The sequence below is a fragment of the Corvus brachyrhynchos genome, unplaced genomic scaffold (assembly GCF_000691975.1).
Source record: "Corvus brachyrhynchos isolate BGI_N302 unplaced genomic scaffold, ASM69197v1 scaffold56, whole genome shotgun sequence".
NCBI classification, from domain to species: Eukaryota; Metazoa; Chordata; class Aves; order Passeriformes; family Corvidae; genus Corvus; species Corvus brachyrhynchos.
The window spans coordinates 8063630-8088651 of NW_008238664.1; the positions used below are offsets into that span (position 1 = coordinate 8063630).

At 43.0% G+C, this 25022-nt stretch overlaps 1 protein-coding gene across 1 annotated transcript in view; it reads right to left on the minus strand.

Annotated features, from left to right (window-relative positions):
• The window catches only part of UTP20 (UTP20, small subunit processome component), a 69880-nt gene that overhangs the window by 4269 nt on the left and 40589 nt on the right, over positions 1-25022 (minus strand). Inside the window, 28 exon segments of the mRNA XM_008636663.2 lie at positions 930-1062; positions 2213-2344; positions 3175-3357; positions 4391-4460; positions 5188-5267; positions 6514-6624; positions 7085-7213; positions 7717-7887; positions 8686-8802; positions 9098-9239; positions 10153-10319; positions 11018-11185; positions 11789-11887; positions 12662-12797; positions 13225-13400; positions 13893-14182; positions 15008-15087; positions 15602-15741; positions 17029-17166; positions 17956-18096; positions 18471-18626; positions 19133-19285; positions 19377-19427; positions 20050-20193; positions 21286-21373; positions 21821-21965; positions 22887-23113; positions 24065-24144. Coding sequence (XP_008634885.1) covers positions 930-1062; positions 2213-2344; positions 3175-3357; positions 4391-4460; positions 5188-5267; positions 6514-6624; positions 7085-7213; positions 7717-7887; positions 8686-8802; positions 9098-9239; positions 10153-10319; positions 11018-11185; positions 11789-11887; positions 12662-12797; positions 13225-13400; positions 13893-14182; positions 15008-15087; positions 15602-15741; positions 17029-17166; positions 17956-18096; positions 18471-18626; positions 19133-19285; positions 19377-19427; positions 20050-20193; positions 21286-21373; positions 21821-21965; positions 22887-23113; positions 24065-24144 — 3847 coding nt within the window.

The window sequence follows — 25022 nt, forward strand, 5'->3', positions numbered from 1 at the left end:
TGGAACATCCAGAGATGTGGTCACCGCTGAAAGGCAATGCCAACTAGGCAGGAAAAGTGGGCACAACACAAAAAGACATTTGCTCCAATCCTGACTGGCAAATCATGTTTCTGCAATAACTATGGTCCCCTCAGGGACTCAGTGCCACAGCTCATCTGCCCATGATGGCTGGGAACTGGCTGCTGTGAGACTCATGTCAGCTGGCCCTGCTGCTGATGGTCATATCAAACTCCTGGAGAGAGGCTGAAGATGCTCCAGAGAAGAAATGGAGCTGCCCTCCTGTGTCACCTCTGTCCAAGCTGCCCATCACCAAAATCCAAGATAATAATAATGGTTATCTGCTCTCTCACTAAAGGCACCTGGCAGGCTGGACTGTTCAAAGTCAATAACCAGCCATACCAGGTCTTCTGATTGCAGCAAATGAAGCAATTAAAATCAGGGCAACAAAATGCCAATAAACCAGCCTGATACTGTATACTCTCACACATGGAGAAATTGCTTGAACCAAGTAACTTTCAGGTCTTCACATCCTGACAGACACACAGTATTCAGAGCACTATTACCATGTGTCATCACTTTCTGGCTGGTATGTATGATCAAGGAAATCTCATCTTCTCAGGAGAGCTCAATCTTTTCATCGAGAATGTAATTATAGTGAAACATGCAATAGTTCCAACTATTTGCTCTGGGGGTAATAGAAAGTACGTCCCAGCAACTGAGACAGAGGGTGTCTTGTTTTCATCAACCATGTAACCTTTCTATTACAGCTTCTTTTTCATTGCGCAGTAACTGCTGTGTGTTAGCATTTTGCAGAATGGAAACTTTGTATAACAAAGTTCAGTCATTTATATTAGTGTGTGAAAAACCACAAGGCACACAAAGAAATCTTTCTTGTAATGCAGCTGTAATAATTCCGTAATGATACTTACCCCAGATACTGCTCACAACATCACTGTTCTTGGTTAATTGAATCAAGTTGCACTCTGTGATTAGCTTTTTTACCAGCACAAGAAAGCTGAATAGCAGCCTATCTGCAGCCTTCTCCTCTTCCTCTTCAGTTATCTAATAAAATCAACAAGTCAAGAAAGATACTTATGAGAACCTGAGGAAGCGCTGATTAATCCTCACTAGATAAATTTCAGATCAAGCATTCAAAAAACCAGAAGACTGACTCGTACCCAATTCCCAATATAAACAGAACAGAAACACCTCCACTGAAGCATTTCCTCTGGAGAGAATCTCTGCAGGAGACTGTATTAGAATCATTCTTCTTGTTTTTCATACAGACATTACTATAACAAACTGCTGGGTTTCTAAATGCAAGTAATTACACACATTATGTCTGTGCATGTATTTGTCTGGATTTGATTCTCGTCATTAGAGCCCAGCTGAGTGCAGATTTGCCTGTATCACCTGGGAAGCCCTGAGTTGTTATGACAACACTGTGTGTGCTGCCTGTGGTCCTCACCCTGCTGGCTTGATATAAGTTGTCAGTACATGTCACAGCACAGCATGAGATTACACCAAATTTCTCATCACTGCAGGTATTTTATTTTCATCTCTTGCCAATTTACAGATCCTGAGGTTCTCTTCTCTCTTGTGCAAGGGTGGCATGCTGAACATTAGTAAAATTCATGGCCACTCTCCAGGCACAGTGACTGGGATCCTTTTGGGATTATCACATGCCAAGCAGAACCTGAGGCAGCCTTGTTATTCTGAGTTAATCATGTGCACTAAAAAGATTTTCCATACAACAAAACCATGGTCCGAAGTACAGGAAGGGAACCCCTTTGAAAGTTAAAGCTGTAGGTAACGCTGGACAAAGCAGACAGTCACAAGCCATGCACTCCTGACCTGCAATGCTTACACAAATCTCTGCAGCTAGCAGACACGTTTCCCACATTGCAAGGAGCAATATATCTATTTGCTGGTTACACTTTATGGCTGCAGGCTCAGGCCAGGCAGCTTTACAAAGTTCCTTTTCCCCTTGTGCTGTGACATATGACATCAAATTTGGGCTTACAGGCAAAAAAATATGGTTCTAGGTCAGTGAGGTCCCTTTCAGAACAAATGTGTGTTCTGTGTCTTTCCTCAGTCCTGAGTAAAGACACAAAAATAAGTCCAGCTGTTAAATCTCTCCTACACTTCTTCCCTTTTTCCGTTTTCTTAATTCTCTTTCCTTGAGCTTCATGCATGGAGAAAAGTTACTTACATTTTCAAATTTACTTGGGTTGATTTCTTGTTCAATCAAAGTGAGGACTGCTTCAAGCCGCCGCTCAAACATTACTCCGTTCACTTCAACAAACAAACCACATGCCTGGGCAGCCAACCTCCTGTGTGAGCTCTGACACACAAAAAATAACACCCCTTGTTAACTCTTTATAATCAAACCCTGCAGCTCCCAAGTGCAGGAGCTGGCAGCAACCCTTACCTTCTGCTGGTACCAATAACACCTTAAGAGAACTTGGTTTTCAGAGTACATTGAAAAAAGAGATGCTGCCAGCTAGGCATAAAAGCACCTGGCAGCACAAGTTATTCCTGGGAATGCACCCTAAACCTGAATGCCGGAAGACCTTTTCCATCCCAGTTCCCAACTGCAGAGATCTGGGAGCTACTTCGCAACTCTTCACAATGCAACAGGCAGCTTACAGCTACAAACCAAAACTGAACATATTAAGATGGAAACCAAGATGTTGCAGAATGCTAATTCTATCAGTGTACAGGGACAGAACCTGGGTTCAGCTAGAGGACAGCTTATCACCCAAGCACCCAGATCAAAACAGCAGATCTGGAAGACCAGGTTTGCTGCTTCCAGTTGCTGGCAACAGAATGAAGCATGTCTGAGATAAAGTCAGCACAAAATGCTGGGAACTTTAAGGAATTTGGTCAAATCTCTAACCCGAGAGAAGACTACACTGTGAAATACCTGACCCAAAAGTGGAACTGTTAGAAAGCAGCAAAATGCAGCTGGGAAGTCTGTAGGCTGACCTACAGCATCAGCACATCCCTGTATTTGTGCAGCTTTATGAAGTTGTACCATTTCTTGCTAGAGTCAGGAACGACTAATCCACCAACCCACCAGATCTGGTACTAGCAGTCTCTCACTTGCCTTATTAATCTCAGTCAGCCCTCCAACAGAGTTCAGACCTGGTCAGTGAAAAGACCAAAGAGTACCTTTTTGCTGTGAAACCACTCTGTGACCAGCGAAAACATCAGATCTTGTTTTTCATTGCTGATCTTACTGAGAAGAGATTTACATGTCAAAGCTGCCATCTTTTTGCATTTGGCTGAGTCATCATTTATCATCATCATACAAAGAGAGAGGAAAAACAGCCCACAGTATTTGTGCAGGAGATCCTAGAAAGAAACAACCATTATCAACCACAGATACCCAAGTAACTTCTGGCATTTAAAGAGAAAAAAAGGGGTATTTGCTGCACTATATTCAGGAGCAGTGTTAGCCCTGAGTGGGCTCCATGTCAAAGCAGCTGAACTGCTAAAATGGGATCATCCTGTTGTTGCAGCACACAGGGAATGTACAGCAGGCCCAGCCCTGCTCTGACTTGCTACCATATCCCTGGGTCAGCAAAGTGAATGTGAAACCTTATAGGGTAATTTCATGCCCAACTCCCACTGAAACAGGCTTAAGTCCCTCAGCAGTGCAGCAATCACCCAAATATCCTTCTCTCAGAGACTGCAGCTCTTTGCCACTTTAAAGAGTTCCCAGGAGCCAATCTGAAATACTGAATCATCGGGCAGTGCTGAAGCTCAGCTTACTGTGCAGAATTTCTCTTCCTTCCAAATTCTTGCTTGATTGCACTTCTCCCAGTGCCCTGAATGCGCCATTAAGCTCCAGCTGCAGAGCTTCAAGGCAGCCTAGGATTTTGCATATGTGATCCTGTATAGATGCATAGTTATTTTTTAGCTTTCATTTTGATCCACCTCACTGAGAAGCCCTTCCTCTCCCGTCAGGCCAACCAACCAGATATGATACATCACACACCAGTTCAGTCACTAATCTTTCATGAATATTGAAAAACCTTTACAGTGAGAAAACTCTAGACTTCACTTTCTATTCCTACCCCATTTCCTTAACTGGTTGTGTTTCTTCCTGGCATAAATAAGGATTGAGTTTATCCAAACTCTAGCTGACACAGCTTTGTTTTACTTGCAAACCGAGCACATTAGGCAAAGAAGTACTGCAGACTTTCCAGCATGTCATTTCTCTTTTGGAGCAAAGCCAGGTTCTTTGGAGATAAGTGAATGTTCTACTCATGATAAGAGATAATAGGAACTAGCAAGTGCTTCCAGAATGAACTGCTCGGAAAATGCTGTTACTGCAAACCACAGTAACTGCTTGATGCTTGGAACACCAGGGGGTGCTGGTTACCTGTGGGAACATGTCGAGGAGGTATGCAATCATCTCCAGTGCCGATTCCCTACCAGTTTCATACTCATACCTGTGAAGAAATAAAGGAATAACCAACAGGGGTGAGTTAATCCTCCTATGAAGTTGTGAATAATTTACAAGAACAACCAATTCCAGAAACATGTGCTGATAGGGATCTTTCTACAACAGCTACCAGACCTGGCCTGATCCTTAGGACAAGAGAAGCAGCAGGCCCATCAGCTCTGTCTGTCAGAGAATGAAGCACAGGGACACAAACAGGCCACAAAGGGTTCCAGCCCACTTGAGTCAGCACAGCTACGCTGTGCTGGGGAACCTGATAAACTGCTGTCACCTTGAGCAAGGGAGGGGTGAAGCTCAGGAAGAAGTTGGAGACACAACACCCTGCTGAATTGGTACAGTTGTCTCAACTGTGCCTGCAACTGTACTTGAGACACTGCCATGGGATAGCAGTCTCATATAAATGCACCTTCCCTTATTCGTCCCAGATTTTTCAGTTCACCTGGTCCACAACCAGTGGAGGTGGCTAACTACTAAGCAAACAACAGAACCTTTGTTTACAAACAGATACAAACCAAAATCAGCTGTGAAACAGGGATAAGAAAAAAGCACCTGCCTCATCAAACAACCTGTCTTGGGAAAAGGGAAGTGTTTTAGATGTAGGAAAATGAAGACTTCAGCCATGCCTACTGCTCATCACAAAGAGCCTTTTGGCACACTAGAGTCATATTTAAGAACAAGGTTCTGTTCTTACAGAGATGTCAGGAATACAAACTCACTCCAGCTGTGCAAGCATGAAATCCAAATTGGGTTTCAGTTTGTCACCAAGGGGGTAGTCCAGAATGTATTTTAAGTAAATCTGGAAAGAAAAAACAATAGAGAGGAGTTAAAATAAGCACTCAGGTAAGCTTGTAAAAAGGTTATGAAGAAAATTTAGTGATGGAGCAGCAAGTTTATAAGAATCATCCCTTTCATCCTGTTTCTATTACACAAAGGGTCAACAACTGCTCCCAAGCTTTATGCCTGGAACAGGATCAGTTTTCAAAGTACTACTGTGATTTGCACAGGCATCTGTGAAGAGATTCTGCATCCTTCAAAATCCATCCTGTAACTATGAAAGCTGCATTTTGTGCAGCTCCTACTGCACCTGTATCCCAATGCTTGAGATAAAGTAACCAATTCTGTCTTTTGGTTGGTTTTGCCTGGGAAAGAATGAGGCAGTAGAAGGAAGCAATCGTGGATTTGTGGGAAATTCTCTTATCCTGGGGTCCAAAAAAGAGCAAGGCTTAGTTACACAGGCCTAAAAGCCTCCAGAGGAGGGACCATGTCACTGCTGCTGAGCAGCTCTCCACCCGTACTTGGCACTGGTGAGGCTGCACCTCAAGTACTGTGTTCAGTTTTGGGCTTATCACAAGAAAAAAAGACACTGAGAAGAAGCTGGAGAAGGGGCTGGAGCACAAGTCTCATGACGAGTGGCTGAGGGAGCTGGGGTTCTTTGGCCTGGAGAAGAGGAGGCTCAGGGGAGACCTTATCACTCCCTAAAACTACCTGAAAGGAGGCTGTAACCAGGTGGGGGTTGGTCTCTTCTCCCACGTGACAAGTGACAGGACAAGAGGAAATGGCCTCAAGTTGTGCCAGGGAAAGTTTAGGCTGGATATTAGGAAAAAATTCTGCACTGAAAGGGTGGTCAAGCACTGGAACTGGCTGCCCTGGGAAGTGGTGGACTATTTAAAACTGGCTGGAAGTATTTAAAAGAAGTATAGATGTGCCACTTGGGGACATGGCTTCGTGGTGGACAGGGCAGTGCTGGTTTAAGGGTTAGACTTGATGACCTTAAGGGAACCTTCCAACCTAAACAATTTTACAGTTCTATGAAGGCAGACCAGAGTCTCACTATAGGCAAGGAGTCTGTCATTCTGCTATGCACCAATCACAAGAACTAAAGCCAGATAACAAGGGGAATAAAGACCAGTAAAGAAGGGGAAATGGAGTTCAGGGTTCAGAAGGGCCAAGGCACATGTCTGTGAGAGTGGGGATGGCCACACTAAGCCCTCTAGCCTGTTACACAGCTGTAATTAAAGTGAGAGACTCTTCACTCTACCAACCTGCCTGCACTGGACTCGCACTGGCTCACTCTGACCCGTGATGGCCAGCTGGGCAACCTTCTGCAGCACATCATCAATTTCAGGGACAATCAGCTTCCTGGATAAAATAGCCTGAAAACGTAAAAGCACAGCTGGAGTCACATCATTTGCTTACACATAACCTGGACTACACTGGCCTCAGGTGGTACCTTAATGCTGACTTTTTCACACACACAAACACAGCAATTCAAAGGAAAAAAGAAAGGATGGCTTACACATCAAGATCCATTTCTTTTGGGCAACACAAAATACCTGGTCTAATGATCAGAGATGTTGATTCTTTAGCAAAAACATACTCAGATCTAAATACATCTTTATATGCACATGTATAAAACAGCCTCCCAAACAATTTTAAACAGTGACTACAAGTCAAACAGTAAAGCTTTGCTGATTTTCCCCCCTCTTATAACAGAGAGCCTTAACAGCGTTCTGTAGCCTGCTCCTGATGTGAGAATGTACAGCTCTTCACCAGGAAGCAGAATCACAGATTCTAGGGGCTCACAGAACCCCCACGACTGCTGCACAGAAATACCTTGAGAAGGCCAAAGGCAGTGGCTTGGCGTGATGAATCATAAATGTCTTCTTCAGCAAAGCCAAGCAACACTTGGAGCTGTTTGCTTGTTATCTGACTCTTTGCATTCTTCACAAGTATTGTAACACACTGCAAAATCAAATTGCACATTGTCAATATACACACGGTGCCATAAAATAGAAGTCCACACCAAAGTCTGACTTGATTTATACCACTTCAGCTTGAAAAGACAAACTGCTGCTCTAGAACATGTGGCCAACACTATTCTCATCACATTTTGCTTTCAGATGGCAATTTTGAGACAAAAACTAAACAAGTGAATTGCCCCCTTCCCATGTCTCACTTCAGCTACCAGGATTTACTCAGGTGGAACAAAATACTACTATAAGGAAGAAAGAAGGCAAACGTTTCTATAGAAACATTTCTTCAGATGCAAGCTGTGCTTTTTTAGGGAGCAACTTTCTTTAAGTTTGTACTTGGGAAACAATCAGCAAGGCCATGTATTCCTCACTAGCTTGTGATCTCCAAACTACCTCTCCAGGCACAGCTGCAGGAGGGATCTGCAGCTGGAAGAGTCTCATTCTAGAAAGTTAATCCTAAAGCAGAAACGAGCAGAGCTGGGTCTGACTTACTTTGAAACAGCTCACAACAAGGTGGAAATTCTGGCCTTTGGCTATCCCTGTCTTGGCAAACTCTTTCAGCAAGAGGAAAAGCTGCTTGATCAGTGACTCCATATTCGTACTGACAGAAGGCAAAGGGAACTTTAAAATCCATACCAAGGACTGCAGAGCGCCAGTTACCACCTGGAAGAAAGAGCCAAAGGACAGCATGTGAGTACAGTGACATTGAGAGAACTCTTTTCTCCCTCTTTTACAGACATGGTCAGGCTATCTACAACTGTGGTAAAAGGCAATTAGCTAGCAAACCCAACCTCTTTCAAACCATTCATAGGTAATACAAAGGGTTTCTCAGTTCTAAAAGCACTATCTGCCACTCCAGTATTCTATAACTTCTATTTTACTAGGTAAAGACATTAACACAGCACTGTTTCTGTACATGGCAAGAACTCTTTCTGAAGCAGAGCTGCCTTCAAGACACAGAAAGCCCTGCTCCAAGTATCTGATAGAGTATGAGGCATGCCTTCCACTCCTGGGAAACTCAAAGTTTAACAGATTCCCTAGGCTCACTCAAACCAAAAGATGTCCCAAAAAGTGGCTGCCTACAGCGCTAGGAATAAAGACACTGGAGGTGAATCAAAAGAAACTACAGTTGTGACAACACTGCTCCCAGCAGCTACAGGATCTCATGAACATCCTCACAGATAGTCTGTAAATTCCTTGTATGAGCATGCACTAGGAGAACTTGCCCACAGTTGAACCTATGACATGGAGCAGAGCGTTCAGTTCTCCATCAGCCACAAGCCTTCCTCCCCCTTGGGACTGATTACATGTCCTCAAACAACTTAATCTGCACACCTATTAAATCAGGTTTGAAAAACGGGTGGCTTTCTCTCCTCTTGCAAGTCAACTGCAAGATGACATTTGTGGGCAGGACTCTTCTTAATAGGGCAGACAGAACAGACGGACAGCTCAGAACTGTACCTTGACATCCATAGATTTCAGGCAGTCTATAAGCAGCTGAACAAAAGGGTCTAACATTTCCAAAGCATGTTCCTCAGAAGAATTTACTTTGGACCTCTTCAGGCTCATGTGCAGTAGCTGTCATAGAAAAATCAGAACATTCATCTCAAAGTCAGGCTGGAAATCAAAAGAGTCAAGTAAGATCCCACCACTGTTTCAGGTTATAGTAGAATTTATGCCAAATCCCACCCAAATATTTCAACAGGCTGAGCACTTTTTATAGCTCTTTAAGAAGCACTACTGGAGTAACAATATGCAAAATGAAGTTAAGGCTAATGGCTGTGCTATTAAAACAATATACCCAGAATACTTTCCTTTGCATTCTCTTAATAAAATATTGAATGCAAAGTTTTGTATCTGAGGAGATCCTTACCCGAAGTCCTGAATCCACCAGGATATATGTGTTAGTCCTGCTGCTGACACGTGCTTTCTGCCCTCCTCTTGTGGGAGTGGGCTGGAGCAGCAGGCAGCTCTCTGGTTGCAGCCGAGGATCTGGAGGAGGGGTAACTTTCTTCCTGAAAAGCAGTGTATTTATGGCAAAGGAAAATATTCAGGTATCAACCAATCCAGAGTCTTGCTGTTGGAAGTAAAAAGAGCTAAACTGTGCTCTGCTGCGTGCTTTGCACACAGCAAGCAAAAGCAAGTCACAGATGGACCACAGTGAAATAAAACCAGTTTGAAAGCAGCATGATAGATGGGACTCAGACTTGAGAACAATGCCACTATTCCAGAGAAAACAAACACAAAGTCATTTATATAACACCCTCACTTTTTTCTTCTCAGTGGACAGATCAACTTTGGAAGTTGATCTTCAAGCAAATACACTTCCTGCCACTGCCCACTGCTCTTCATTTACTGATAGTTACTTCAGTTACTGATGGCTTACAAACACTGCTCCAAGAAGTCTGCAAACAGCTGTCAGATCCTAGAGAAAGCTGGCCTAGGTAACGGGAAATGCAGGACACCCAAACCCAGCTCTGAGCAGTGACACCACCAGATGGAGAGAAAATCTGACTGTTCTCCTCATCTTGTGCCCTAGCAGCAAAGCCATAAAGCGAAAGCCCATACTTTTTCTTGTTCCTGGCCCCATCGAAATGTTTGCAGCCTGCTTCTAAACACTGTCCCTTGTCCCTTCATCCTAACATCCAAATGTACGTTATCAACTCATCAGACAGTGAAAAACCCTTGCTGAAGGTCCTGAGCGCTTGCAAGAGTAGACTCCCATGAGTTCAGCAAATGCTAACTCCCATTACTAAGCTTTCTCCTTGCTCTCTGATTGCCCAAATAATTCAGTTACACTGAAAACAAAAGGGGAATGAAAGCAAGGAAACTCTCACGCATTTGACCAGTTGGATTTGAGAACTGCCATTTCTGCAAGCAAACCTCCCAACCACTAACAGACCATATGAACTACATCCTGGAACTCACTTGGCCTTCTCAGTGAGCAGAGGCAAATTTTCACTGATGAGACCATGACTGAGGAGGAGGAGGGATTCTGCATTCATGTCTGAGTTGAAAATCAGCCCTGTCATGATGTGACGCAGTGCCTCATGCACCTTCCGGACTATCTTCAAGCTTGTAGTGCTCTCAAGAGTCTGCAAAGGTACAACCATGAGAATTTAAGAGGGCAGCATGATGGCAATCATCTGTTATCTGTATTCAGAAATCATGGGAAAAACTAGAGCAATTTCTCTCTCATCATATGCTGTCATAGTCCCCAGCTCTTTATGTGAACAGCATCCCATTGCCTCAGCTCTGCACCGACATCCCTGCCTTCCTCTGCAGACTCTTGTCAGCCTCCAGCCAGTTCACCTATTGCCACCAGGACACAAGAGCTAATGAGCAAACCAGGGCTCTGTTCCTGTGTGAGCTTGCACTCTGCTAAAAAATCTGCATCTTTGAAAAGGCCATTATTGCACATGGATAGACCCTGGATACATTTTGTTGACGTTTCCTTCATGCACAAGAGATTAAACCACAGAGCAGCCTTGCAGGACTTCAAAGCTCCAGAGGAAATAAGAGTGGGCAGAGGGAGAGTGCATGGAGAACTCAAAGTGGGATGTTTCTAGTCTAGCAGCAGTTAAAAGCTTCCCAGAGTGCCACTCCCTGCCCTGGACATCAACACTAAAGTCTCATTGTACAAGCTGGTTGCACACTGCTTTCCCAAAGGAAAATGGGAAGCCAAAGCAATATTCCATAGGCGATTTCAAAGTAGCCACCCAGAGGGTCTAGAATCACCGAACAAAATCAAAAGTGCTCCAAGTTAAGACAGACTCTGGCTGACTTTTCTTACCTCTTTCAGTGGCAGAATAAGTTTTGTCACCTGGCTCCTTCCTATGAACTTTCCAAGAATTTCATAGGAATCGTAACTCTTGTTTTTGCGGGCTTCCATGATTTTGGAGACAATTCCCTTCACTTCTTTCTCTTCAGCTACATTCCCAAACAACTCTTGGTTGAAAATCTTTGCAAAACAGGCAAGAGAAGTGAATGAGAGAAGAAAAGCAGGTTCCTCCAGTAGCAACAGAACAACACTTTTTCCCCCACTCACAGAAAAAATGATTCTCCAGGTTTCCTACAAGTCATGTTTATCTTTCCTTTGTCAACGTAGAACATCCTAGTTTAAGCACACCAGATGAGAACACTGTTCTCACACCCCTCTGTGGTGCTGTGATACAAGGAATGGGACTGCAGTCAGATTAGTACATCCCAATATACCCCATCTGTGTGGCCAGCTGAGTTCCTGGGCTCTGCGGACTGCACTGAGCAGATGTCTGCTGACTTGCTCGGCCATTTAGAGTACAGGAAAACACTATTAGGTGTCTTAATCCTGAATCCATCCCCTCTCAAGATGCAGGGCTCAGGATACAGCCCCAGAGATACTTGACTTCTCTCTTCTCTTGATTCCTCTCTAGATGCCTCAGTATAAAACAGTCTCCTTCCTTGGCAGTGCACACACAACAGCCTGGTTTACCACCAGGTCAAAGACAATCTACACCAACCCCTCCTAGAATATGTCCCAAGCACTTCATGATGTTTTTTTCTTTCAGTCTGAAATAGCTTTTACCTCAATCAGGATATCTAAGCAGGGGTCCAAATCACCAGCGCTGAGCCTGGTAGTAAGGCCCTTCAGTAACAGGTTCACAGTGAAAGTCAGCACATGGAGCTAGAGAAAAAGAGAACACATCATGCTTCCAAACTTCTGCACTGACCTCTTTAATCATACTGGATGGGGACACTCCCACAGCAGAGACATCACAAGTCACACACTGCACTTGAGCTCTCATTATAGGAAAAAAAAAAGCCACTGGGAGGATGAGAATCCATGTAGTGGCAGCAGGAAAAGGATCCCTGTCCCACCATGTACTGGCAAGAGGGCTGGAATCTCCTCTCTCCCCAGTGCTCTTACTGATATACTTAGGCTGCTCTAACTGGTGCTTTCACTGTTACAGCAGCTAGAAGCTCACGCTATTCCACTGTGGTAATGCACATGAAAAATGATTCTTAACCCAAACCATGGAAAGAGGAAAGATGAATTACTAGTCAGAGCCTTGGCTCTGGATCTAGGAAGCCTTCAACAAGCATCACCACATACTGTATGTGCAGTCTCCGTGGCAACTCCCCTCAGATACTGCTTAGCCCTCATGACCTCAGTGAGAGATTTCCTCTAATCTTACTGGAACCAGAAATTTGTCCTTCCCCTTCATACCTCAACTCTTCACCAGGAAAACAGCTTAGACTCTCAGTTCTTTGAGGGTACAGACCCTTGACACTTGGCATAACAAAGACTGATGTAGGCATTAGCAACAGTATTTACTTGCATTATACCAAGCTATTCTATCTGTGCAAAACAATTTCAATAGCAACTTCCCTTTGAATTCTCCTCCTAACACATTAAAAAAGCCTACAGAAAGCAGAAGAGGAAGAATTTCAGCATTACCTGGTACCCATGGATGAGTGCAGACCTCATCTCCTTTAAGATATACAGAAGGTAGTGCACTCCCAACACTTCCATGATTTTAATGAGGGTGTTACGGGCAACGTCCCGTATTTCCTGAAATCTGTTTCTCAGAAACCTGCAGGATGCTGGAAACAAAGAGACAGCTTAGTTCATCTCCAAGCAGAGCAGAAATAATTATGCTGCTAAGGAGGCTGCTTTTCAGGCCTGTTTCAGAACCACAGCTGTACTCACAGCCAGTCTCACAGAGAGGTATTACAGGCATACACACACACCTACTGTCCGTCAGGGTGTTTTACTGATTGCCCTTTCTTTGTGTACATTATTCTTTCCCCAGCACAACCATCCCCGCCTCTGCACCTTGATTCACAGCTCTGCTCTTAGGTAAGGATTTACAGAAGTCAAATGCTGAGGTGCAGAGGTGCATGTCACTAGGAATAGGAATTACCAAAAGAAGTATTTAAGGTCTGTTGGGATGTTCCTCTTGACTTTAGCCTTGTACATAACCACAGCTTGAGAAAGGTGCCTGCACTCATTCCCAGCACAGTGAACAGCATTTAAGGAGCTCCACTGGCATTTACCTCGGTAGGTTAGCTTCCATCACTTCTTGGGGGAGACACTGCATCATTCTGACCATTGCAAAAGCTAATGGAACACGAACCACCTCATCATCATTCACAACATTGGATTTCACAAGCTTGTGCTCCTCGTCTCTTTTAACCTTTTTAAGAGAGCAAGACACAATGCACTTTTAATATACAGAAACAAATCCTGCTTTTTCTCAGCAAACCCTAGAAGAGGCCAGTATGCCAGGCTGCTATCCTCTGATGACTGCAGGGAAACCCCAGATGGCTAAAGGACAGGCAAGATAAATCCCTGTGTTTTCTGTGTTACAGAAACTAGGCTGGTGCTAGCAAGTAGCTGAAAACTCTTCAAGAGGTTGCACAAAGTGAATCATTTCACTTGTGTAGTTTGAGACAGTTCTCAGCAGGGAAGTAAAGACACCACACCCACACTGACCAGAGGGTCTGTCAGTAATCTCCATGACTCAGCAAAGGGCATGAAGCCTTTTTTGTGCTTTCAGATGGTCTCTCTCCAGTTGCATCTATTATTTTTTTAATGTGTTGCATTTTCACTGGCTCTGAAGTAGTATCCCAATCCTTAAAGTAGCAGCACAGGCCCACAGAAGACCTTTCAAATGTCAACTCCTCACCTTTGCAACAATACACCTGTGCAATTTAGGCAAGATGTTGACTGTAACTGTTTCTTGAATGTGTTTGATCAGACACTCCAGCTCCTCTTTATTTCGGGGTAAGAATGAAACAGGTTTGGTCACTTGTTCAGCATTTTCAGATGGCTCAGCTGCTTGCTCAGGTTCTGCTGGCTTCTCAGAGAGATTCTTCCCATTCTTTTCTTCAACTTCCTCCTCTTCCCCTTCACTCTGCTCCAGCTCCATGGCTTCTTCAGCCTCCACCACTGGCTCAAGGTCCATGGCAGCAGCTTCTATCAAGTAATTGCCAAAAGTACAGGTAAATACAGGAGAATACAAAACTTGAGCCCTTGACTTCTGTGACAGCTTGGTTCTAGACAAAGCTCCCACCTATCACCAGAGACAGCAAATCACCAATAAGCATCAGGTTTCTTCTACTGGGTAAAGAAGCTTTGGCTTGCTGGTTTCTGATAACCACTCCTCAGGGCCAGGTTTAAAGCAAAGACTAGGTTGGTTCCTCTGTGTCTGAACTGTGTAGTCAGCTTAGCAAAGGTCAATGTGCTTGAACTGTAGAGAACTGCCATTCACTTAAAATTGAGATTTCACATGGCAGGAAGTACTGACAAGCACAGCTGTGAGATATCCTCCTCCTTCACCAAAGGTCCCAACATAGGTAACCACAATGGTGAAGAAGCTGAAGATACAACTTCTTCCTGTGAAATGGCGAGGGAAGCAAAGTGAGGACATGCAGCACCCTTCTCAGGCTGCAGACAACTGTGAGAGCAGCCAACACCAAAGACAAAAAACCCAGGTGTGTCAGCAGCCACCAGGCTGGGTGCAGACCTTGAGAACCACACAGATTCTGGGCTGTTTTGGCTGACAGATGCCTGGGATGGAGTGGTAATGTGGAGATGATTCCCTATACCTCTCCTGACTTTGTCAACACACAGGAGGAAAGTCTGCACTGCTCCTGAGGAGACAAGTCAACACTAGCTTCCAGTATGCACATTCTAAAAAGATGGGAGTAGCTGATGCCAAGAGTAAATGACAAAACTTTGATTAGCTGCATTTGAGCAGTTTGAGGTAGTGTTTCTGCAAGCAGACACAAAAAAGATCACCTTGGTTGTCAATGGTCACAAGCTGCTTTTCAAGTGTTTTATGGTCAAAGTGAAAGGCTTCCAGCACTGTCTCTAACAAGCTGCAGAAGGAAAACACGAAAGATCAGCCCTCTGTACAAAAGGAAGAGGATGCATATACAAACACAACAGAAAAATCTTATAAGCACTTTTTGGAAAACATCAGATTTAGTGACATTGTACTATAAGGAGGCTTATCTGGAAAAACCTCAGAAAATACAAACTGGTTACTTCTCAGCTACATGCATTCTGTGTCCCGGCACTGTGAAACCTCATGGAGAGTGGTACTGGAGCAATGGAGGTGTCCCAGGAGCAGGGACAGCCTGACAGAAGCAGAAGCTGCTACTGCTGCCATGTACACAGTGAGACATGGTGTAAGAAAGTAATGACCTGTTAAAAATTCACAGCTGCAAGCAGCAAAGCCATGCCCACCTTCACTTGCCTAAGTCCACCTCAAAGTCAGCAATCTCTCATCTCAGGGAAGAGGCTAAAATCCATGTGATGCTTCTAAAAATACTGAATTTTGCCTTAGCAGTCTTTGGAGAAACCCAGAGCAGCATGGCTCACAGTACCCACCTGACTCCCAGCTTCGTACCGATCTGTCCTGTTTGCAAGACATGGATGAAATGCTTTAAGTGGTACAAATATGCTGACCATGAAAGATGTCTGCAGACAGCTCCAACAACTTCAACTGAGGCTGTTACCATATTTTCATGCTGCTCAAAAGAGAGAAATTCAGTTGCTGTTAGCATTCACAATGGCCATGTGCCTAAAGCATCCTTTACTCAAAGCAACAAGAGACAGAAGTATCGTCTGTCTAGTGGGGATGCTTGGGATTCAGTGTTTTTAGATCTGCTCCTGAACACCAAGTTAGAAAAAGAAAAATCACAGTCCAACAAGCAGATCTCCAGACCCACTTCCTCCAAATATTTCTGCACACATTTTACTTTTCTCACATACTTAAACCTATGGGCTCACATTTGTTAAGAACTAAGAACCAGTCAAGGCACGCAACCACGGACACATGGCACATTGCTGGGCTATGCTGATCAACTATAAACCTATTTAGATGTGAAATAAAATGTGTCTGTTTCTTCACCAAAGTTTCAATCAACTCATTTTACTGCCCTCTGGTTGAAGAGCGACTCATTCACTCTACTGAGGGGCACAGTCTGCACTGCTGCAGGGACTGGTCCTCTGCCTGAGCTCCAATTGTTTCAGCTTCAGAGGAGTATTTCTGACAGTAAGCAAACTAGACATTTACTTGGCTTGATAGAAGCAGGTCTGCTGTCCTCCTGATAGGAGTGCAGGGAACTACAGAAGTCTGAAACCTTGCTTTTCAAAGCAACAGGTGGAAAGTCTATCCACACTGACTGTTGCGGTTTGACGCTGGTTAGGAGCCAAGCACCAACGGCAAGTAATTTCACTGCATATATTTTCAATAAAATGTATGGAAATTGACAAACAGAATGTCACCCTTCAAATTTTAATAATAAAGCTGCTATTAATCTCAGATGTTTTCAGCCAAGTCCTGCAGTTTCCCTTTAAATCCAGAGAAAACTGTATTTATTCCCACCTCTATTACTAGGCACAGCCTATATTCCCAGAGTCTACTGTCAAAGAGTAACTAATCTCACAACTAAACAGGAAGACAGCAGTTTGGAGGCAGAGGGGAAAAAATAAGAAGCTGATTACAAAAAATGAAGACAAATAAAATCCCAAGTAAAAAACTAAAACAAAACAAAAAACCTAAACCCACACAGTTAAGAGATCAACCTTTGAGAAGCAGGACAAGTTTAGCAGATACAGGATTGGGTCCAGACTACATCTGCACTTTCCAAACCCTCTTTCTGTCACCAAAACCAGCACAGCACTTTTGTCTGCAAAGGAAACACTCACTCCACAAACATATCAGCCTTCTAAAGTAGTTAGGTTTTTAAGGCAAATGGTATCTAAGAAAGGTGAAAATATTCAAGTGGATGCATTCAGTTAAAAGAGCCTACCTTAAGCATTTTTTCACTAAAAATGGCAGTTGTAGCATAAGGCATGATATAGTTCTGGAGGGATTTAGAAGACAGCACAAGCTTTTCTTCAGTGAGTTGCTTTGCCAGTTTCCTCAGAGCTCGTGCCCTCCTGTGGATCTGCATCAAACATGGGAGACAGTGAATGAGGTGAAGCTTGAGTCATAGCTAGCACGAGAGAGCACCTACATCCAGCAGTTCTGAAAATGTCCCAGTTTTAAATAACGGCATAAACATATTATGGTCGTTTCCAAGCCATGCCTTTTTCCTTAAATCTCTAGGCTTTCACTAGCCTTTTGCCTCAACAGATATTCCTACTCAATGGCATTGTGAATTCCCAGTCTTAAGACTGTGCTATCTTCAGGTATTAGACAAGGGAGGCAATTGCAAACAGCAGCTGCTGCAATGAGATGCAAAGACCAGAGCAAATTACAGGTTAAAAACCTAAGACTTTGCATATGACTGCAGATACAGCAAAGACTCTCTCAGATTACATCTCTGAAAGCAGAAGAAACACTGCAAGAAAAACCAGGAGACCAGGCTTTGTGTAACACTTATATTGCAAAGGTTTGTGAATGGGAAGGGGCTGCAGAGCCTCCAGACTGAGAGTAGCAGGCAACAGGCCAGAAAAAACAGAGACTCATCCCCTGCCTACGTCAGAGGGATCTTCAGGATATTGCTGACTGTGGGCTATCATAAAACCAAGAAATTTCTACATAGAAACATGACTTTGATTCTCAATCACTCCTGATGATGTCCACACCCCTCTTTTTTGTAATGGTATCTAACAAAACAGGTTCAATTTCTCTGCAGTCATCACACAGATGCTTTGCAAAACATACCCTCACAGTAAGATGCTTTTACTTGGCAGGGGGAGAGAGGCACCAAGAAATGCCTGCTGTCTTTTACCTGCATGTGTTTCATGTTCTCAAAGAAGTCCATGTCAGGATCATGGCAGTTGGTCAGCTGGACCAAATCCTGGAATTCGGGATTTGCTGGGAATGTCTGAATGAGGCAGGAAAGCAGCGACGTGTAGTCCTGCTGGATGCTCTACAAATAGCAAGCAGTAAATTTTAAGTACCCCTTGGAGAGGCTGCTACACACTCCACAGAACAGCAGTGCCATCATTTACAAGTGTTTCAGTCAAACATGTCCTAATTTTTGGTAACAAAAAATGCACCTATTATGGACTGCATATAAATTAAAAGCCTCCCCTCCAAAGAATGAGTTACAGCTAAGAAAGCTGAACAGCAAAGAAACACAGCTACGTTCTGTAATTTTAAAATTTTTATAAGGTTTCAAATGACAAGTAAGTTTACAGTGGGTACCTGCACTTCTTGTCCCAGCAGGGGACTTTGAGAACTCACCCAAAAAATGTCTTATTACCCTGAAGATAGCTGGAGATAAGTGATCAGACACATTACCTCAGTCTTACTCTTCAGACCCCTTCTCACAGACTCCAGGAGAGTGTGCTGGATTAGCTCCTTGTACTCATCTTCTGTGTGGCTGATTTCTGCCAGTCGGTGGATGAAACTGGTCAAGCAAAGGCTTGCGTTGTCACTAAGAGCCATATCTCCAAGCTGAGTGGATGAAGAAATGGCACCATGAGTCTGGCTATGACACCTTTATCTCCCCAAAAGCCTGGACAGAACAGTACCACTGGATAAAACATAAAGAGGCCTGTAGAGACTCAGAAACTCTTGAGAGCTTTCCTATAGAAGTTCCACTTCCAAATTAATGCTCACCCTACCCATCAGGAAAAATCCTTTTAGATTTACTGGCAGGCCCACACAACCAGAACATGTTGCAACAAATAGAAAATCAGCCTTTCAATCCTGCAATGTGCCTTCTATACAGCACAAGTGTTCCAGGGCTCACTGACAGAAATTTTTGCTGCACTGTATTTTTGTTTTGGGACACACAGTTGAAAAGGTAAACAGACAAAACTTCAAAAAGATGTTTGTAAGAATACCTAAATATACTTTCTGAATGTTACATGGTGCCAAAAAACAGCCAGTGGAAATAAGTTGGAAGATTCATCACGGACACATGGTGCACAAAGCAAGAGAAGGAATATTCAGCCAACCTGGATGGTATAGAAGCAGTTGTGCATAACAGCAATGAGGAAGTCAGTATCCACTGCTTGCATTTCCTTGATGTGGGCTGTGATTGACTGAAATGCTGCCAGACGCACATCGAAGTCGATATCATCCAGATGTCGCTGATCAAAGGCATTCAGCTAAGACAGAGCAACAAGTGGGTAACGAAAAATGACAGAAACATGATCATATACTACTGGGATAAAAAGGGAGCAAAGAAACTGTACATACCTTAACAACATCAGTAATATACTTCAACTTACTGTCCAAGTCAGATAAAGTCTAAAAAGAAACATAAAAAACCCAGTTAACTCTTATAGTTGTTAAAAATGTGGATAACTCAAGATTTTACCACCTAAGACAAAAAATAAATAAAGCAACAGCATTAGTCTTTCTCCTGTTAGAACCTTCATAAGAACCTTTCTTCTGTAAGTTGGAGGATATCTGTTTTAAGTTCCTAAGTTTCTAAACATCTACACTGAATGTTTCCTGTGTTTTCCTGCTAAGAAGAAGTTATGTAAGTCACTTCAAAGTAATACAAAACAGCTTACTATAAACTGTGAGAGAAGAATACAAACAAAAATCATCTTCAGGATACTGAAATCCATTCTTATTTTACCAACATACAGGATTTGTTACAATTTAAGTGCTTTATTTGGCTTCTCTTACACTAAAGATCCCTGGTGAGGTTCACATCAGCCAGGCTGTAAGCCAAAACTTTTACAAATCTTTGTGCAGCTCATTAATTTCTATCACATAGAATTCTGTTACTTTCACTTAACACAAGAAGTAGATTAAAAAGGTTTTTAAAGTCATGTACAAAGATAAATACTGCTATTATTTTGTTCTTGATCTCTTAGAACAAGTTAAAAAAAAAAAGCACAGAAACGTAGAAATGCAATACCTGAAATACCAAGCACAACTTATTTCGAGACAGTTTGTTCTGGATGACAGAAAAAAGCTTTGCCAGTGGTTTGAGAAAGCTTGTAGGGTTTGAGCAATGCCTCAGCAAGTTCTGCACTGTCTCCAGGATGTCAATTTGTGTACCCTGAAAGAGACAGATAACAAATACTGAAACCTCACAAGATTATTTCATTTCCTTGGGACATATTTCAAGACATGAAGTGAACATTGCTGTACTTTATTCAGATCAGAGATACTGAACGAGAACAAAGAATTAGAAGGACACAATGCAATCATCAAATCTCTCAGAAGTACTTGCAACCTTTCAATTAGAAACAACACAAGAGACGACTGTCAGCACGGTAAAGACTTCTTTTATGTGTCTTTCCTCACGACTCAAAGGTCAGGAGAACTAATAGAGCTTTAAAAAGTAGTCTTTCTTGAATATGTGAGATGAACATTAACAGCACCATATACTTCACTGAATCACAGAATGGGTCAGGTTGGAAAGGACCATGGGGGGTCATCTGGTCCAAGCTCCCTGCTCAAGCAGGGTCATCCCAGAGCACATGGCACAGGATTGCATCCAGACAGTTCTTGAGTATCTCCAATGAGGGAGACTCCACAGACTCTGGGCAATCTGTTCCATGCCCAGTCACCACACAGTAAAGAAGCTCTTGTATGATCTCCCTCGACAGATATCACATGTGGTCCCTTAATGGTTCACAGATTTAAAACCCCAAAAGAGTACTGTACACAGTTTGCCTTTGCCTTTCATCCTGCAGCAGACTAATGCAGCACTGCCCAGTATACCACATGTACTACATACTCAACCATATATATTCACATTGCTGTCCAGATGCTGTGGCCTTGGATTTGGGGTGCATAAAATCCACAGCGAAGAAGAGCAATTATTTCAAACTCTGCAAGCAATTTGGTGGATTGACTACAGTGATGGAGAAGGTAAAGACTGCATTATAACTTCTGTAGACCTTTCCCATGAAAAGGGGGAACAGAATCAGTCTGGGCACTGGCATCTCTGGGTGAGTAGTGACCATCAACATGCAGTGGCATGGTACTCTGAGCAGACTACAAACACATGAAAACTTGACATCAGGCTAATAATGAGAAATGGCATATCATCAGTAAAACTTTTAACTGTATCTTAAAGAAACAAATATACTTTATTAAAAGAAAAACATATGTTTAATTGGGGGGGGAAATAATTTTTACCTACCTGCTCCATGTTACTCTGATAAAGGAAAGGGAGGAGAAGGCTCACAAGCACTGAATTCTGACTCTTCTCTTGTATAAATTTGCTGATCCTGTACAATTGGACAAGGTAATGTACTCTTTTATATAATTTCAATCACCAGTATAGAGCAAAGAAAAACTCTGTCAGCACTAGTTCATTTCACAGGGCTTTGTCAGCCTATCCAAGTTAATGGAGTGTACCTACCAAATTCACAGTACCAGCCCAAGCATTCAGTTCCACATGACTGCAGGCATTTCTGCACCTTTTTCTACCCTCAAGAGACATTAGGTTTGAGTACCAGCAACAAAATCTGCTCCAATCAACTTGTGAAAACTTATCACTTGTCACCAGCAACTTGCAAGGTCAGTGATAGATCCAGGTATTTACAACTGTTGTAAATTTAAATAGTTTGAGACACAGCATTTTTTAATTTGGAACCTATTACAATAAGCCGCTTTCTTCCTGCCTCCTTCCAATTTTTTGTTCACCCCAAGACAGAGCTCTAAGAATCACTTACTTGGAAAGTATACTCAGCTCTTTGCTGACTTGAGCTCTATACTTCTTCTTTTTCACCTTTTCCACACTTAACATTGTTTTGCTGAAGTACTGAAGTATGGCAGGAACATGAGGCAGGACCAACCGGCAACCTAGACTGAGGGGCTCTGTGAGGGATACAACAGTTAGCAACACCCAAGAAACACTGCTGCAAGAAACAGAAGGGAGATTCAACCCTACACAAAGGGGAAATTAGGACAAAGGAGGCTTCATCAGTGGAAGAATAAATAAATGGGAGCTATGAATGTGCAGGGCAGCTGGTGGCTGGGAACAAGCACCAGCACTTGCTGAGACCAAGTCTAATGTGTCTGAGATGGGATCAAAGAAAGCACACACCACTCTCCTCACAGATTTCAGTAACAGCCCTCTGAAGTGTAGGCTTATCAGAAGGTACCAAGGACACTCCTCAATAGTAGTAACAGCTCCTAAAATGACTGGAGCATTTGTAGATGTGGTTTTCTTTATTCTACCACTGACCTCTTTGTAAAATCAAAGCTGCCATAACAAGGGCACATGCTCCTTTCCACTAGCTTTGAGTGTTGCAGTGAATGATGTCTCCACAGCATCAAACACAGCACACTACTGTTCCTGCCTAACTCTCAAAGATGCCAGGTCTTCCTTGTCAGAGAGCACAGACTAAACATCAAAGTGATATATGATCATGTGCATACACGAAGGAGGCCTTTATATAAAATGTGGTGTTAGGCACAGAGCCAAGTCAGCAATGCAGTTCTTGAACTTGTATCAGTCAAAACTTCACAGACAGAACAGGTCAACATTTCCCTCTTCATAAGGAATCTCTCCATGCTCAGAACCCTGACACTCAAATGCAGATCTCATCAATCATGAAACAAGTAGGACTTTACCATTCTTGAGCACAACAAGACAAATTTATACATTGATGTTTCCATCTCTGCTGGGAGATCCTCTTCCCCAGTATTCTCAGCCAGCGTAGACAACCTCACCATAATCTAACACCTCCATCCAAAGCACCCACCAGGTCTCTCAGACTTCTCAGGCAGGCATACCTTCTGTCACCTCTCCAGTGACCACGACAACACAGCCAGTCACACTCAAACTGGAAACCTGCTCCGTGGGTTCAAAATCTGGGCTGTTGAGAAGGCTATCAGCGATGTCCATCACAAGACTGGATGTGGCCTCAGACAGATTCTTGGCTGACAGCACAGCAAATACATTTGACAGTATATCACTCTCTGGGTGATCTGGCTGCTGCTTGGCCAGTAAAGGGAAATATCTGAGAGAAAGATTATAAAAAGGTTCACTGAAAATCAGGTTCATAATTTCATAATTACATATATATATATATATATATATATATATAAAAGAATTAAATATAATTCTTTTGTGCAAGAAGTCACACAAAAAAAATGACTGTCTTCCACTTCAACCAATAAAAAAGTGCAAAAAAACCCAGAACAAGTGTAATGAAAAATGCAGTGAATGGAAATTGAGAGATTATCAAGTCCCTTTTCTTGCTTCAAGATAGCATCATCTAAACCTAATCCTTTCTCCACAGCCCGAGTCTACTCTTAGTCTGCTCCTAACCTAGTGATCCAATACCATTTTTAACAGAAGTTTGTACGTAAGGTCTTCATGCCTGCAAATGAGGTGTCTTATAAGAAATACCAGGGACCTTAGCAAAGGAAAAGCAGTGAGTCTGTGGAAGAAGCAAAAATCTCTCAAGACAGTTGAACTAGAACTTCTCACAGTGTCTGAATCAAAAAAAACTCTTTTACAACTTTCAGTGACAGACCCTCAGCCACAGATTCTATGCTGAATTTGCCCATACTCTTTCATAAAATGGAAAGAAATAGAGACTCACAAAACCATGAATGGTATTATATATTGTAAAACTGACTTCCCACCTTGCAAGACTAAGTCATCATTGGTCAAGATGGACATATCCTAAGAAGTCAGGCCTCCTCCTCACCTGTGAGTTGGGTTTGGGCTGCATATGTGCTTAGTATGGGAAAAACAGTATGGGAAAACCAGCCTATTAAAAAGTGAGTACTTGCATAAACTGGAAAACTTCCCAGCTGCTTTGACTGCTATCAAAAGAATAACAGTCTAATGGAAAAAGAAAATACGGTTTTCGACACAATTATTCACAGACTGTTAGTGTGCTCTTTTTTCCTTGTATTTAATGTATTCAGAAGTACTTAGGCTTGTTTGCCAGAACACTTACCTGGGGTTCTTACTCCAGGTGTGAATGAGTTTGAGCAGGAAAGTTGGAGAATACTGACTCTCTGAAGCCAATCTGCAGACCTAAAGGAGGGAAAAATCAGATAGCAATGCAACACAAGTAAGTAAAGCAACTTAAAAACCTCATCTCTAACAAAGACCTCACATTCTATAGTTAATCTTTTTTATGAAGTAATTTCAACCTTGTTTTCCCAACTTCCTCAATATTTGTCAAATGACTCAGATCATCTCACTCCTATTTATACAGTATTCCAGCTACCATTTTTGCCCTCCCTTGAAACTAGATTCCCATGAAGCCTCACATTTGCCAGAGACTTAGCAACCTGTCCTGGACACACCTCTGAAATCTCAAGCACAGCACCCAGAACTCACTTCTCCCACATTTCCTATGCCCTGACTGCAGCACCTGGTCTGTATCTCCATGGCCTCACTGGGGAGGCTGGAACACTGTACTGCATCCCATGAATGGAATCTCCTAACAGGGTCCTGTATCCAAAACAACCCCACCTAAGAGGTGCCCAGCCTAAGCCACACACAAGAGCTGCCGCTCTTTCATGACTGGACACAGGCTAAAGTGACCCAGTGCACCCTCCTCTCTGCGATTCCGAAACCCAACAGGCTCCAACCAAGTCACAGAGCTGGGTTTCTACCCTGACCACTGTTGGACTGTTGGCAAGGCACCATTAGTGAACACACAGGCAGAGCAGACTCCAGTGCATCCAGGGGTGGCAGCCAGGATGGTGCATGTGGGGTTTGGACTAGCTCAGTTTGCTCAAGACCTGAGCATAACAGAAAAGAAGGTAGGTCTGACCATCATAGCCAACATCTTAGAAATCATCTTCTCCTGTCCCAAAGGTTGGTAATACTATTGCCCTGCATAAAACAGAGATTTCCTGAATGATGTACAATGAAGAGTAAACCATGAATCCAATCCTGCAGGA